This window comes from Octopus bimaculoides, chromosome 18 (genome assembly GCF_046866305.1).
Source record: "Octopus bimaculoides isolate indiv1 chromosome 18, ASM4686630v1, whole genome shotgun sequence".
NCBI classification, from domain to species: Eukaryota; Metazoa; Mollusca; class Cephalopoda; order Octopoda; family Octopodidae; genus Octopus; species Octopus bimaculoides.
Window position 1 is genome coordinate 439419 of NC_142945.1, and position 17500 is coordinate 456918.

The following is a 17500-nucleotide window of genomic DNA, read 5'->3' on the forward strand; positions in this document are numbered from 1 at the left end:
ACAATGTGTTGTCCCTACACTATGGGACCTGTATACAGCCAAGTGGACTGTTGTTGTTAAAAATATGAATACCCTAAGCACAGTTGCTGTGATATGTCATAAACCATTGATCTCCTAGTTAGAGCACCGATTACTCTGCATACTAAATCTTTCTATTAATGAATTCAGTGCTTGAAGCTCTTCACGTTTCTTCCCATTTATTTGAGGGACATTCAACTCTTGTTTCATTGAACCTGTGGCATTCAGATTCCTCTGTCAAATGTTTATGGTTTTTCATTCATTTTGTCATGAATTAAACAGATTCTGGTATCTTGTGGCTTTGAGATTTCAGTGATGTAATTATGTTTGGGATGGCATTGTAGAGAAAGTGTGAAAAGCTGGATCTGGCCAGTTTGAATATAAAATTGGTAGAATATTTGGGCATAGCTTGTTTAAATACTAAATGGTAAATCTACAAATCATTTAAAACATTAGATTAAGTACATAATTTAATTCAGGCAAAAGGAATTTTGATTGAGATTTCAAAGAAATAAAATCAATGTAAAATGATTTGGTTGTAGGGTCTACTCAATTTGGGAATAAGGTCTACTCTGTTTGGGGGTAGAGTCTACTCTATTTAGGGGTGGGAATCTACCCAATTTGATAAAGTACCAACTTTTAGCTGAAATCAATGATGTAAGATTTCTACAATTTTATTTTTCTAACTTGAATGGTTCTTGTCCTTCTGCCAAAAACATTAAAAGATAGTTAGACGAAGAATATTTATTCTGTGGATCCCCTGCCAAAATTTCCATGACTGAGGTCTCATACACAATATTAATCAAGAATAGAGTGTAAAAAGGAAAATATCAACAAAATGTTGACTGTTAACCCTTCGATTTGCTTTATATTCATCTAAATGTTTTCCCCGACACTTAGAGTTCATGACAGCAGTAATAAATATATCCACTTGCCAATCATTGCCATACTAAAGCTTGTTAAAATGTTTACTTATAGTTCCATTGAACATATGTAAGTTCAGAGCTACAACTAGCCAAGTTATTTGAGATTATTGCCTGTGTATTTGGCCAAGAAGCATCACCTTGAAATACTTCAGTTCCTCAATATCTCACCATGTGGCTCATTGCTGATGGTAGGGTGGGGTAGTGCCAGTTTAATTAACAATTGATTCATCCATTTGATAGAATCATCCACTATACCTCAGTCACCCAGGTGAGCTACCCTCACCCTAACCCTATCATAAAATGGTTTGTGTGTTTCAGTGACTGCAGGGTTTACCTATGTAATAGCTGTGTTGTTTGTTTTTTTGTTTGTTTGCAAAACTGAGGTGTTACACCACGTTTTATAGGTGGGTGTTAATCTTGCCTGGTGTGATAAGGTTTGCTTTGTTCATTCTAAATCTCATATTTTTACCTAATTAGACCTTAAGCATTTAATTACTGTGACTTGGTTATCTCTTGCTTAACCCACAGCCAACGACTTGGAATTGTTCACAAGGAATGTTGATAGTATCAAACTCCCCACCGTGGGAGGGGGGGCTCTATAGATTAGGATCACAAACCCTTCTACAAGACCAAACCTTAAAAAATAAAATCCAGAGCATCAGACATATGTGTATGTGTGTTATTGTGTGTGTGTGTGTGTGTGCATATAAGAATGTGCATGTTTGTGTGTGTGTGTGTATTCATTATGTATTCATGTGTATATGAGTTGTTTTACAGATTTTTATGGCTTAGCTGAATCTTTTTGAATGTCTGGTTTCCTCAATCTTTTATGCAAGAATTTTCATACGTGTGTGTGTGTGTGTGTATACATATGTATATATTTACATACATATAGACGTGTGTGTGCATATATATATATGTGTGTATATATATATATATATATATATATATATATATATATATATATATATAGTGATACACACAGACATACATAACATACATATATCTGAAATGAAGCATAAATATGTAAAACAAATCATAGGATTCACACACACACACTCATTTAGTGACACTATTAACAGTGCACACACACACACACACACACACATTTTACATAAGCCAGTATCAATGCAGCATAAAAAATGCACTTAACTGCATGTACACATGCAGACAGTGCATACACTGAAGGCCTACATTGCTGCACATGTTTATGCAGTCAATGTATGTATAACAATGTTGATGATGATGATGATGATGATGACGTTATCTTCAAATTGTCGTATATTCATGTTGAACACAATTCCAAGAATAAAATCTTACTTTCTGTCTAATTTTATCTATTATTTCTGAATTATCATCATCATCATCATCATCATCATCGTTGTTGCTGTTGTTGTTGTTGCTCTAACTTGACTACATCTTATTATCCACCATTTTTTCTCCTTCTCCTTCTCATGTAGTTTATACAACTCTCTCTTCTCTCAATAGAATCTCTCTTCTTTTTATATATGTGTGTCCATTTGTTCATGTAGAGAACAACACATACACATGTGCATAGATATATGCATTCATGCAGTATATATCTGTGTACATTTATTCTTTGACATAACTCTACAATATTATTAGTAAGTGTGGATGTATGTGTAATATATATATATATGTATGTATGTATATGTATTATATATCTGTGTTACACACACACACACACACATACATGTAAAGCAGCCTAGTGCAGCATGGTGCTGTTGGAGAAGGTGATGAAAGAAAGAGAAAGAGTTGTTTGAAAACGGATTCACGACAGGATTCTGTTGAATGGAGTTTGGCTTTGGCCCAGGAAAAGGCACCATTCATGTCATATTTCTCTTCAAGAGAATCACAATGGTTAGTAATGGAGCCCATTGCTCAGTGTTTGTCAGCGTGGAGAAGGAATTCCTGCAATGTGATTTGGTGGTCATTAGTGAAACTAGGGGCACATAAATAGCTCATAAGGGCCCTACAAGTTATGTATGAAGGGACAAGAGAAAGAAATAGGGAGGAGAAGGAAGAGAGACTGGATTAAGGAATGAAGCTGGTATGCTCTGCTAGATGTACAACAGAGTATTGGTATATTGAGAGAGAAGTTGGGCGCAAGAGGAATTGGATGCAGTGTGGAAGAGAGGAGACTGTGCTGGTTTGGTCATGTGATGCAAATGGATGAAGACAGTTGCATAAAGAAGTGCCAGTCACTTAAAATGGATGGAATTTGTGGAAGAGGGAGACCCCAGGAAGACATGGGATGAAGTAGTGAAGGCTGGTCTCAAAATGCTGAACCTTCCAAAGATGACAGGGGACTCTGATATGTGGTGCATTGCTGTGCTTGAGACGACCTGCTCACCACAACAGAATTGAGATCCTAAAACCAAGGTGCCACATAAAGAGCATTGGTGTGGGTGCTGGTATCACATAAAAAGCACTGTGGATGGTACCACGTAAAAGGCACCCTGTACACTCTGTTGAGTGGTTGATGCTAGGAAGGGCATCCAGCCATAGAAACCAAGCCAAAACAGACAGTTGGAACCTGCTGTGGCCACTGGCCTTACCAGTTCCTGTCAAGTTGTCCAACCCATGCCAGAATGGAAAAGGGACATTAAACAATAATGATGTTGATGATGATGGTAGTGATGCTAATGATATCTGTATATCTATATATATGAAGGACTTCCACACAGTTTCCAGCTATGAAATTCACTCACAAAGCATTGGTTGGCTTGGGACTATAGTAGAAGACACTTAGTCAAGATGCTGCAGAGAGGGACTGAACCTGAAACCGTTTTGTCGATCAGTTTCCTAACCACTTTTGCCAACAAATTACAAATTTATTTGCTGTTTACCCATTTCTTTTTTTTTAAAAGGCTTATGAAAGTTTGAATTAAATAGAAATACATAAATGTAACATATGTTATGTAAAAGATACAGCATGTGTGTGTGTGTGTGTGTGTGTGTATACACACACATAATGCATATGATATATATACACACACACACACATATATACAGTATCTGTAAAAGACATCTAATACGTGTAATGTAAATATATAACATATATATCTATTAGTGTGTGTGTATGTGTACACACACAATATATGTACTTATGCAAGTGTAATATTTACACACACACACACACACACACACACACACACACACAAACACATTATTAATATATATATATATATATATATATATATATATATATATATAGTTAACGTACATGAAACCTGACTGACTGTCTTCTGCCAGTCCATCTTATCTGCTTATCTGCTTCACTTAAAGTTTTTCTTCTATAAATCTTCCTCTGTAATTATCTCCTGCCTTATTTTCATGTACTTTTAATGGAATACCTCCATTCTTTGATATTGATTCTTGCCAATTGTTGTTTAGCTCGACCGAAAGTCTGTCTCACAAGGAATCACTATTCTCTTAGTTTGCCAAATTTTCTGCAATGAAATTATGTCAGTTTTTAGATTGGCGTTCATTGAGGAATAAACAACCTCATCTTAATATATTACCAAATTTTAGACAAGTTGGCATCGGCTAAAGTAAGGGTATTAGTATTTTTCGTAGCAGAATACCAAAATCATGCTCCCTACGTTCCATGCATTTCCTGCTTCTTAATGCAGTTTGTCTCCAAGAGTATTATCAATATCATCTTCTTTTCCTTCTTCTAAGAACTATCATCATCATCATCATCATCATCGTTGTTGTTGTTGTTATTTATAGAACCATTCGTGTGTTGGAAGAATTGCTGCATTTGTTGATTCTTTACATTTTGAGTTCAAATCCTGCTAAGATCAACTTTGCTCTTCTCTCCCTGGGATCAATAAAATAAGGGGCCAGTCAAGAATAGTTAAAAAAACAGAAGTGACACACACATACATACATACTGTAAGTGTTGTAAAATATAATAAAAATATATTTTACCCTGTGCAAACATTATGTAATACAAACCTCAAAGGATGGTTGAAATGAATAGATGTGTTTATTATATCCAGAGTTGACAGTCTACGTGTTTCACCCCAGGCTAGACTGCACACACACACACACACACACACACACACACACACTGTCCATAACCTATCACAACTAGTCACATCAATTCTTTATGACACCATTCTGAGATATTTATTAACTTTATAGCATTCTACCTTTCCTTTTGATATTTCAAAATGTATTTTGCAATATAAATTTCAATAAATTTAGACATTATGTTTCATCAATACACTTCTACAGTATATCTATATTAATATATAATACAACATCATTTATATATCTACGTGTGTATATATATATATATATATATATATATATATATATATATATATATATATATATATATATATATATATATACACACACACACACACAATAAATACATATCAACAATATTTTGGGCAATATATTCCTGCCGTGCATTTCAAATCCTATTTCAAACTGTCTCCTACCCACCCCCACACTCCTCACTCTGTTCCCCTTGACAAATCATTTCAGCCGAACTATTTACTAAATATAATAATTTTACTTTAATTCCATTAGCACAACTTGTATTTCATAGTTTTAACTTTGACACCTTGAACATTGATGTCTCCAGGGGATTCACAGAATTTGGTAATATCTGAAGAAATCTTAGCACAGATCTCTGCTTCGGGCTGTTGACGTGACTGCAATAACCTTTGATAAAAGTCCAGTTTTATCAACTCCACCACCCAATTAGTCTGAAATGAATTTGATTCCATTCCTTGGAGTTGGTTGATCTCAGTGGGTTGAAGAAACGTCGGTGTTGTGCAAGGAAAAAAAAACATTCTTGGATGCTTTCTTGTATTAATCTCTACTCATTACTTATATGAATGTATGCCTGTTTGTGAGTGTATATGTGTATATGGATGTACACACACACACACACACACTTTATATATGTTTGTTTACACATACATGGTCACATGCACACACCCTTTGACATGATTTTAAAACTGTCTCTGAATGTTATGAAGTAATGAAGGAACCTGAAGAATCTTCAATGGAAACGGATTAGACTCAAACCTATTTGTCTCTTCAACACTTTTGAAAGGCAGCCTGTTTCCTCTATATGTACGTGCGTGTGTGTGTATATTTTCAATTCCCCTGTGCTAACCATGGTAAGCAGTGTGGTCAAGACTTGATACTTTAGAGAGGGAGAGAGAGAGAGAGAGAGAGAGAGAGAGAGAGAGAGAGAGAAAGAGAGAGAGAGAGAAAGAGAGTTAAATCTGAGAAATTCTTGAATTGGTTGTTAGGAATAAAAGTAATTGAAGCAAAGCAAACGTTTGTAATGAGAAGCAACTTCGGTTAAGGAAGAGAATTGTGAGTATAAAGCGGGAAAAAGCTGTGTAAATGATGTTTGTTTGTTTCCTTTGTAGTGAGCAGCCTTCTTCTGTATTGCACTCCTCAAGTAGAGACATTAGGTAAGTTGGATGTTACTCAAGGTCAACTAAGTATCACTTGTGCTACTGCACTCCTTGTGATACTCCTTGTAGAGAGTAGTGGCCTTTTTAGGTTTAGATTGTAGTTATTGGTGTTGTTGTAGTTGTTGATGTTGTTGTTGTTGTTGCTGATCTTGTTGTTTCTGTAGAGGATGTTTACTGCATTTTGTTCCATGTAAACATAGCTCTGTTAAACCAACCACCACCACCACCACCACCACCACCATCATCATCATCATCATCATCATCATCACTGTCTGTCTGTCTGTTGTCATTCTCAATGTTATTACCTTCACCATATTAATGTTGTTTTCTGCCCCGGTTGGGGTTAGGCTCAGATATTTGATGTTTGCCAAACCCTTTGCAAGGTGTCACATCATCTTCATGTCCAATCTAGCTTGCAGCATTTCTTTCTCTGTAGATGCACTCAGCCTTTCTTCACTCAGAATGGATCTTCTGTATACACTTCCCATATACACCCATATTCTCAACACACATTGAAATTCTAAAGAATAAAATATTTCGAATGACACAACAATGCACAACAATACAACCAATGGACCAGAAGAACTGTTGTAATTTAATCCCCCACCCCCTTCCCAGCCATAAACTCGTCCTACAGTAATTCGGTTGATTGTCCTCTCTATACAACACTCTTTAATTATGCCTCTTGTCCTTACAACTTCATTAGATATATTTATTAATTAAACTCTGTTACTTATATAAAATAATATTTTTGCTTTGTTTTAGAATTGTTTTGCTTTTCCTCCTCCCATCCTCCTCCTCTGCTGCCGCCATAACTGAAATGGTTTCAGTGAATTTGTCAATTCAAATTGTTGGAATCAATAATTATTCGGTTGATTAGTGGTCACATTATATCTGGTCGCTCAACTGTGAAGAGGAGGGACATGTTTTGTGTGAACCACTGAAGCAAACCATACTTTGTCCAAAGACACAAAACTTTCATTAAAATGTAGAGGAAGTGTATAGTTGAAGTTGTATAAATCAGTGTTTAGAATGTGTTGTTGGTTGCAGAAATTCAATAATCGTTAATGAAATAATGAATCACTGCAGGAGTCTCTACATGTGCCCACTTTACTTGTTAGAAATAACAGCTAAAACTTTCTGCTTGAAAAAAAATAAATGACATTGGTTAATGTAGTCCTAGATAGACATGTCCCAATAAAAGATCTGATGGAGATGGCATGGATGTCTTCCATCATAGACCTGTTGGAAGAGGAATAAAGTAGCATTTAGTAACAACAACAACAACACCTAGTGACATCTCTTTGTGGTGTTAATTATCTTCACGAAGACTCAGTTGCGACAATGAAGCTGAACACTTTATGGAAAAGTAATTCCATTTGGTTTCCAACAAGACTCGGCATCTACAAGTCCCTGGTGACTTTGATCTTTCTCTATGGGTGTGGGAGCTGGACTCTTACAGCTGACCTGGAGGGAAGAATCCAGACATTTGAGGCCCAATGCTTCAGAAGGGCTGTTTCCCATCCTGTACATAGAACACAGAATGAACAGCTTTGTAAAGCAGCAATTCAACAAACGGCTTGGCAGACATGGACCATCCCTTGCTCATGTAAAAAGATGAAAGCTTGCTTGGTATGGTCATATATCCTTCTACAGCTCCTTGTCCCAAACCATTCTTCAGGGCACAGTTTATGGTGGGGTTGAAGAGAGGCAGACAGAACATCCTGGTCTGACAATAAGGACTGGACAACATTGCAAACTTGTTATGTACTACAACAGGGAACAGAGACCCCTGTGATGACAGTTGAGTGCAAAAGCATCTAAAGTGGCACCCCAACAACTAGCTGCATCAATTAAGAGATCTTGATGATGATGATGATGATATCTATGTGAAGAGTTTTTTTTTTCAAGTTGTTTCAGCAGTTTACATGACTGGGATGACTGACTTCAGATATAAGGGGACTTTGGATATAAAGACACCCCAGATATAAAGACACCCCAGATATAAAGAGATGACTCTTTGCAGAGTTTTGCTGCCTTTCCAGTGAATAACAAAGTTATTCAGAGAGAGCTGATTGGATGAAGTATTCTTAGTAATGGCAGCACATTACCAATATTTTACTGATCAGGTTGGAAGATGTGATGTAGGAAACTGACCCCAGTATGTTTCTGGTATTATTTTCAATGCCAAACAATGACTATGACCCACATGAGACTTGAGCTCTGACCAACATGGAGTGAAACTAAATGTTGTAAATTATTCCAGTCAATGTTTTATTGGTTCGATCGCTTCTATTGATCACTGTTTAAATCAATAATGTTGAACTGAACTAAGAAGGGCAAATTCAAATTCAATGAATTTGTTTCTGTGTTTGTTCTTATATAATGGACATCACCTGGGATGTTTATGGTGATGGTGGTGGTGATGATGATAGCTGAAAGATCCTCTGTAATGGATTGATAGTAACCAAATCAGAATTAGGCTTAGAGAGACTTTGAAATAAAGTAGTTTAGACGAACAAAGAGTCAAAGCTAGAACAGGACGAATACGCCGTCTGCTGCTTGTTCCAACCAATGACTGTCAATTTCAGTAAAGCTGGATTAGGAATGTCAATTCTTATGATGGACGTTCACAAGTCTGTCTGTTGGTTTGCTAAAACATTAATTGGCAGCCATATAGCTATAATTACTTAGCCTAATTTATAGATTACTTAAGTTAATTACTTAATTTACCTTTTTAGATTTATTAACAAATGGGAGAGCATCTGGAGAAAACATTATTTATCCAATAACTTGATCTCTTTATGATGAGTTTAAATATATTTATGGAAGTCTGTGAACCACTTTGAATGGGAAAGGCTGAGCAGGACAGCCACTAAAAATAGATAAGAATTGGCTGGGGTTTAATAGAGAAACTCTGGTGATTGATGTAGTTAAGTATTGAAGAGGAGGAAAGAAAAATACCATGGCCATCACTGGCAAGTGATAGTCACCTGGTAGCATGTTTTCGTTAATTGTTTTAGGGGTCATGAACAGATGGAGAGCTCTTCTCCGTCTTCCTAACCAACCGAATATCCTGGATGTGACAGTTGGGTGTGGTGGGGAAAGAGAAAGGTGGCTGCACCAGTACTGGACTGTTACTTCTTTTGTAACTGACTGAAGCAATGAGAAAATGAAGTGCCTTGCTCAAGGGCAGAATATACTATCCAATCTAGTGATCAAACCTTAAGGTTGTGAGCCCAACCCTTAACTGTGAGGCCATGTACTAGATTATGTAGCTTCATTGAGGATCATGACTGGAAATCAGACAATAACTGCTGTTTGTGACAATATTTCAACACCAGTAATGTTGGTTTTAATATTGGTAATATAATGAGCCAAAGAAATTTTAATTAAAATTATGAGGATTCTTTAGGTTGAAGCAATCCTACAAGTGCTGGGAGGACAATAAAATACACATTGTAGTTCCTGTAAAGGGGTTTCTGGATGAACGGAGTGAAGGTAGGGTAGCAAGAGCTTTTTAGTTGTAATGGGGACAAGACAACTTCTCGATAAAGTTGGTAGTGTTAGGGCAACCAGTTGAGGATGGCAGGCTAAGCATGTAATATATGACAAAGCTATGGTCTCTGATGTGCACAGGAGATTAGTGACTCCAAATAATAACTAACTGTTATGTTCCTTCCAACCCATGCCAACATGAAAAAGTAGATTTAAAAAGATGAAGATGACATTTTTAGTGGAGAGAAAAAAAAAATCATTATTTCAGGACCAATCTTGTTTAGGAAATATAAAGGAGACAACTCTATATTTAAACAAGAATATAGTAAGGAATACCCCTCTTTCTTAGCAGGACATTTTTGGATGTCATTGAAGCATTTTATCCAGCACCCTAACAATTCTGGCAGCTTGCCACAACAACAACAACAACAACAACAACAACAACAACAACAACAACAATAATATGGGAATATTGTGCTTCTTTGTCTTTTTATGCAAACTGTCAAATTTAGCCTGAAGACACTGTGTATGTATGTATGCATGCATAGATGTATATATATATATATATATATAATAATTTTCGCAGAGGATGTAGCAACCGTTACCAATATAGCATAAGAACTTACCTTAGGAGATCATTAATTAGATTCCTTAAGGGTCGTTCTCACAGTTTATATTTATATCACAAGGTTTTTAAACTTTTAAATTTTCATATTTCGATATATCGAATTTGAAGTCTCTGTCTCTTTTGAATATGAAAATTTAAAAGTTTAAAAACCTTATGATATAAATATATATATATATATATATATGTATGTTTGTATAAACATACATGCATGCACATACACACACACACAGGGAAGAGACATAAGTTAATAACCAAGGCAAACATCATAAACATTGTCTGTCTGGACAATCCTAGTTGAGAGAACCCGATATTCCTTGATTGATGGAGTTTCATTTAGAATTTACATTTAAAATTGAAACTAAAATTGTAACAACAATGAAAATATTATTATTTGACATTATCTATTGAGGGGTGAGGTTCATGGGTGGATAGGAGCTGCAGTGGTTACTTGTGTAATTGTGTTGGGGAAAAGAAAAAGACAAGAAGATATTGCTGAATTTTTTCCCACCTTAAAACACACATTGTGTGTATATATATGTGTATGTATGTATATGTGCATATGTACGTAATGTTTGTTTGTGTGTATGCATGTGTGTATATCTACAATATATGTATATGTATGTCATTGCTGAAAAGATTCCATGTCTGATTTCTTTATTTCTCTCTTCCCACTCCTCCCAAAGAGCCATTTTCTCCACAATATTTTGTTCAATAACTTATCTCTTATTTTTTGTTCATCATCATCATTATTATTATATGTATATTTCATATATGTATATATTTTATATATGTATATTTTATACATCTACAGTGTATATAGATTCATTAATATATGTGTATTATATATATATATATATCATATACACATATACAGACACACACACTTATGTGTGTGTGTCTGTGTGTTATTTTTACTGCTGTTATTTTTCTCCAATATTTTTGTTTCTTTTAGTATTTTTCCTACATTTTTTTTGTTTATTTTTTCCGTTCTTTGGCAGAGATTTTAACTCACTCTTTCTTCATCTTTCATTTTCAGTTATGTCCTCTGCCAAATATACTTTGAGAAAGACTTAGACATTCCTTGCTTCTCTTTGAACTTTCCACTTTCTCTGACTGACACACACACTCTCTCTCTCTTTCTCTCTCTCTCTCTCTCATTCTGCTCTCTCTCTCTATCTCTCTCTCTCTCTATCTCTCTCTTTCTCTCTTTCTCTCTTTCTCTGCGTTCTCTTTCTCTATCTTCGCCCTCTCTCCACACTCATAAATTCATAAATTGATGTATTCTTTATTTAGAAAATGTTGACCTTCCAAACCACAGGAGTGGAGCTTGTTGTCAGCCAGGCAGCCTGAGACAGGTTTAAAATTCTAAGCCCCATTTATGCTCTTTTTATCCTTACACCAAACCCGAGTTGGATCTACAGTTTAATTTGCATTTGGTACTTACATGTCTACACACCTGTTGTATAGCACTAACACATGATATCTCATGGCTGTGCTACCTAACTGTGAACCCTGTGCTCTGGTACCTGGCCAGTTCTGGCTTCCTGTGTGTTGATGCACCTAGATTCTAATGAAGCCTATTGCTAATCTATATATATGTAGGGAGAGAGAGGTTTTGTGGCATTAATACCACTACCTTTAACCATTTCCTTAGAAATTGTCTACGAGTCCTGCATCAGATGTTTTGGAGTAATAAAGAAAAAAGTCCTGTTTGTCAGAAAGGAATAGAAATGTGATTCTGAGGTAAACATTTCGAAAGAAAGTTAAGGATGTGAAGTAACTGTGCCTTAAAACTGAAACTGAGAATTGGACCCTAAATCACAGGGAACCTTACTTTACCATATTCCATTATCCCCTTGTAAACTGATGGGAAATGCAGATTTCTTATGATATGGTTCTGTCTCATCTTAATCTTCTATGTTGGTCCAGGAGCAGGTTTTGTTGGGATTATAGTTTCTTGAATCAGTTCTTCTCTTGTAGAACTGACTCAACCTAATTTCTTGTGCAAGTTTTCTAAGATGCAGTGAGTGAGGCCCAATATATAATTTTTACTTGTTTCCCAAACCCTGGAGGGATAAAAAGCAAAGTTGACCTTCTGCCATTTGGTGAAATAGAAATTGTTGTGAAAACTATCTAAGCACTGTGATGCATTTAATCTGGCATTTGACCATTTCTACTGCCTTGCCAGCCTGATAATGACTGTTAATTAACTTTTAAATTGAAATGTTACATGAAAGATGGAGAGTATAGAGCAATATAAAGTAAGGAAAACTACCAGTATATTGCATACTGATACATTTATGGGAAATAGATAATTTTATTTGGAATTTGAAACTGGTAAAAACAAAATAAAATAATGGGTGAAGTAAATTTTAAAGTTTACTTCAACAATGAAACGATTCCTGGCAATTTGTTGAAGACTTCTGTAATGACTGGTTGCTGCAGTTTCTTTTTCAGATGTTCCTCTCCTTCGTTTTCTTCAGATGATTTTATTGGAAACTGGCAGGAGATGGAAAATAGATGCTCTCCATATTGATTTCATGGGTTGAAAAACTACACTTGCTTGTCAGATGTTTGGTTCACAGGACAATTATGTAATTAGCGGACATTCATTTACTGTGTCAAATCCATCTGCCTTCATTGTCTACTTTCACATGTACATAGTGACAGAGGAAAACATTACTACAAATGTTGTTCTTGTAGTTGTTGTTGTTAACATTATTAATGTAATTTTATTCATATATTTATGTAAGGCAGAACTGTTTGTATGCCAGGCAAAATGCTTGGCGGCATTTTGTCTTTAGGTTAAGAGTTCAAATTCCACCATGATTGACTTTACCTTTCGTACTTTTAGGATTGACAAAGTAAGTACCAGTTGAGCACTGGGGTTGATTATATTGACTTACCCCAGCCCTCAAAATTGCTGGCCTTGTGCCAAAATTATTATTATTATCATCATCATCATTATTATTATTATTATTATTATTATTATTATCCTCATTGTTCAACATTTGGCAGTTTCAGGCAAATTTCTCCTGCATCACCTGCAGAGGTTTTGTTAATTCCATTGAGAGTAATTCTTTGATGACCCTTGGAAAGGTGAAAAGTAAAGTTGACCCAAATGCAATTTGAACCTATCATTTAATCAAAATTAGCAAGATTCTGACGATGCTGTTGTCTGAAATATTTCTTGATTCTGAAGACAAAACCCAAATATTTCTCAAGTTGTGGAATCAAACAGAAATAAAACAAAATGGAAAGTTTCAATTGATCTAACAAAAGGGATTTGATTGGTAATTGTTTGGAGAAGAATTATAGATGCTTCCTTCACATTTGTTGGTAAATTCTACTAATTGGCAGATTTAACTTTGTTGATCATGATAAGGCCATGTAAGAGCACTGACATGCACGCATACAAGCATAGAGGAGAGTGAGGCATTTAGTAATGAGTTCTGCAAGTGTGTGTGCGTGTGTACATGTGTGTGCATGTGTGTGTGTGTGATATTTTGAACTGACCCAGGGTGTGTATTTGTAGGCATTTAAAATATGAGGGATGGTGGGTGGATTGTTGGAAATGTTCCAAAGTTTAGATATTTAAGAATTTGGGGAAAGAGTAAAGACAGTAACAATAACAAGTGCAACAACATCACTGACAACAACAACAACACAAGCAGTAACAACAATAACAACAACTTCTGAAAGTGCCTGGAAAGCGGGAAAAGAAAAATGTAAAATTAATTTAAGATTTTTCAAGAATGGCATTAAAAAGGCTAAGATCTGCCAGTGCTGGGTGTTTCCATTGGCAAATATATTGACATTGGCTAATACTGACATTTGAACTATTTAACAGGAGATATAGATTCACACACACACACACATAACTGTTTGTTATAAATTCATAAACATACACATTCATCTCTCTTTTCTTTCTCTCTATTTATCTGTGTGTGTGTGTGTGTGTGTGTAATACTTTTAAGATGCACTTGTTCACATACAGAGCCACATACTTGTGTGCATTTGTGTGTGTATGTTTAAGATATGCTTGTTCACACACCCACACCAGCACACAAGTGTTTGTGTGTATGTAGATACAATAATCCCTCAACTATTGCAGGGGTTACATTCCAACCCCTGCCCACCGCAATAAATGAAAATCCATGAAATAGAAAGAGTACTACTCACTGTATATTGTTTTTTATTATTTTTATAATTTATATATATTTCTTTTTTTATAAGTTCAAAACAACACCACAGAGGAATCGGCTTAAGGTTAAATAATAACCCACAATAGGGTGAAGGATTACTATATATATATATATATATATATATATATATAGATAGATAGATAGATGCATACACATGCACACATTGGTATAATTTTGTGAAGATTTGTTCACATTTCCAAGTGTTGACTGCTATTTATTGCTGATTGTCAATGACCAAGGAACACTCACATATGTGTGTGTGAGTATTGTGTGTGTGTGTGAGTATTGTGTGTGTGTGTGAATATATATATGTATGTATATATGTATACACATATATGCATAATAATAGATACAGTTAAATTTAGCTGTGAGGTATTGACTTGCTTATTGATACAGTTCATTGTTGTTGTTGTAGCAATCAATATTCTTTACAGGATAATTTGTCTATTTTCCTCAACACCACCAACAGCATCATCATCAGCACTATCATCCCCCACCGCATCATCATCATCATCGTTCATTGACTCCATTGTTGTGTTTCTGCCATTTTATCTGAATAAAACAAACCAAGAAGTTATGAAGAGGATTGTCATATTGGAATCTTGTACGACCAGTTTAGATCCATTCTCAACCAGAAACCATTGCAGCAGAAATAAAAAAAAGATTATCAAAATATTATTACTTCTTCTTTAGACTGAGATTCATTTTGATCAAACACAAGTAGTCCAGCCATGACCCTCCTGTTTTAAACAGTGTATCAAAGACAATATTATCAAATGTATTCATGTTTCTTCTTCTTTAAGACAGGAAGATGTCATTGGAGGGAGATTTGGCCTTTTTTTTACTGATTTTAAATATTCTTTCTACTATAAACAGAATACCTGAAATCTTGTGATGGGGGCTGGTTGATTACATTGACCCCCAGTACTCAACTGGTATTTATTTTATTGATTCTGAAAGGTTCAAAGGTAGAGTCAAACTTGGTGGAATTTGAATCCAGAATGTAAAGCTAGATGAAATGCCATTTTGGATTGTGTCCCGTGGGCAGACGATGCTGCCAGCTTTTGGTTGAGTTAAAATAGAAGTAACTGTTATGTTATAAATATTTCATTGTACAAAACCAAATTTCAGTCCATTCCATTTGTTCTATCATTAAACTGTTCCAGTCTGTGTGATGCTAATAATGAAAGGTTAAAATAGATACCAATCGTCCCTCATGCCCCTTCCTTCCCAGTCATGGACACAAAACATATGCATCTGTGGAACCTTTAGTCTTCTTAACTACAAACACCACAGAAGTGTGTATGAACCAGTGAAGCATATACACCATTCTCTCTTTACACTGGCTAAATACAAAATATTTCTTGATAATATTCTCCTCAATTATAAACTTTCCTTTTGTTCTCTTTGTATGCAGATGGCATCTCCCCACCAGCAATATATATAGACTGACAATGCCAGAACAGGTGCCGTTGTTACAATTAGCCAGCTCACTGGCTAAAAAATATATGTGTTAGTGATAGAGGCCATATTAATCCTGAGGTGTAATATTTATCCCCACTTAAATCTGGATGTTCTATTAGAACAAACTGTACTGTGGTAGTTATCACATCATCATCGCCATCATCGTCATCATTTAATGTCTGCTTTCCATACTGGCATGGGTTAGACGGTTTGACATGGAGCTGGCTCGCTGGGAGTTGTCCAGACCCCAGCAGTCTAGTGAGGCATGGTTTCTATGGCTAGATGCCCTTCCTAATGCCAACCACTTAACAGAATGTGCTGGGTGCTTTTTAAGTACCACTGGCTTGGGGGTATTTATACAGCCCCAGCACAGGTGTGTTAATGCCGCACAGTCACGGATGCTTTTTAAGTGGCACCAGCAACTGAAACAAGCCTATATATGTAAAGAACAGTGATTTCACTCATCTTCATGTGTCTTTATTAAGTACAGCAAATTTCCACATCTTCTGGTCCCTTGTCATTTCCTCAGTGAGGCCCAGCATCCGAAGATCCTTTCTCACCAATTCATTCCATGTCTTCCTCCTGGGCCTTCCACAGATACCCTCCACAATTAGAGCTTGACACTTCTTTATGAAGCTGATCTCATCCATATGCATCTAGTAAGTAGTACATGATGTGTGTGTGTGTAATGTATACTGTGATAGTTTTATATATATATATACATATATATATATAACTATTTTAACGATGCGTCCTGTCCAACTCTTCGAAACGCCCGTGTTAAAACGGGGGTAGCTGATGAAGGAAAATGTTCTCTATGTGGCTTGTGTGTTTTCTGTACTCTGGTTATTATTATTTTCTTGTCTACGTTTTGTTTGCAATGTCCTGTACCCAGATATGCACCTATATATACAGGTAGACGTAGGTATGCACATACCTGTACGTATATATGCATATACTCATTTATTATTTGTTTTTACATGACCGAACGCAAGCGTCATCACTGTTGTAAGTAGTTATTTCAACTTTATATTTTCTGACGCGAATCTATCTCTTTCTCTATCACTTTTCCCCCTCTTGTTCTTCCTCTGTTACTACTACGTATCTCTCTTTACCCCTCTCGTTCTTCCTTCTGTTACTACTATATCGCTCTCTTTCCCCCTCGTACTTCCTTCTGTTACTACTATATTCCTATCTTCCTCTCTTTCTCTCGTTGCTCACCTATTCTTCTACTTCCTCCCTTTGTTTCTCCCTCTACCACTCTCTCTCTCTCCCTTACCCCTGCAT

General features: G+C 35.8%; 1 protein-coding gene across 28 annotated transcripts in view; it reads left to right on the forward strand.

Moving 5' to 3' along the window:
• Window positions 1-17500, forward strand: part of LOC106871672 (peripheral plasma membrane protein CASK) — a 522259-nt gene that overhangs the window by 193301 nt on the left and 311458 nt on the right. For 13 of the 28 annotated variants that reach the window (XM_089365562.1, XM_089365563.1, XM_052974595.2 and 10 more), the window contains one exon: window positions 6371-6415. The exons of the other annotated variants lie outside the window; for them this stretch is intronic. In XM_089365562.1, the coding sequence (XP_089221688.1) occupies window positions 6371-6415 (45 nt within the window). The remainder of the gene's footprint in view (window positions 1-6370; window positions 6416-17500) is intronic. 28 annotated transcript variants of the gene reach the window in all.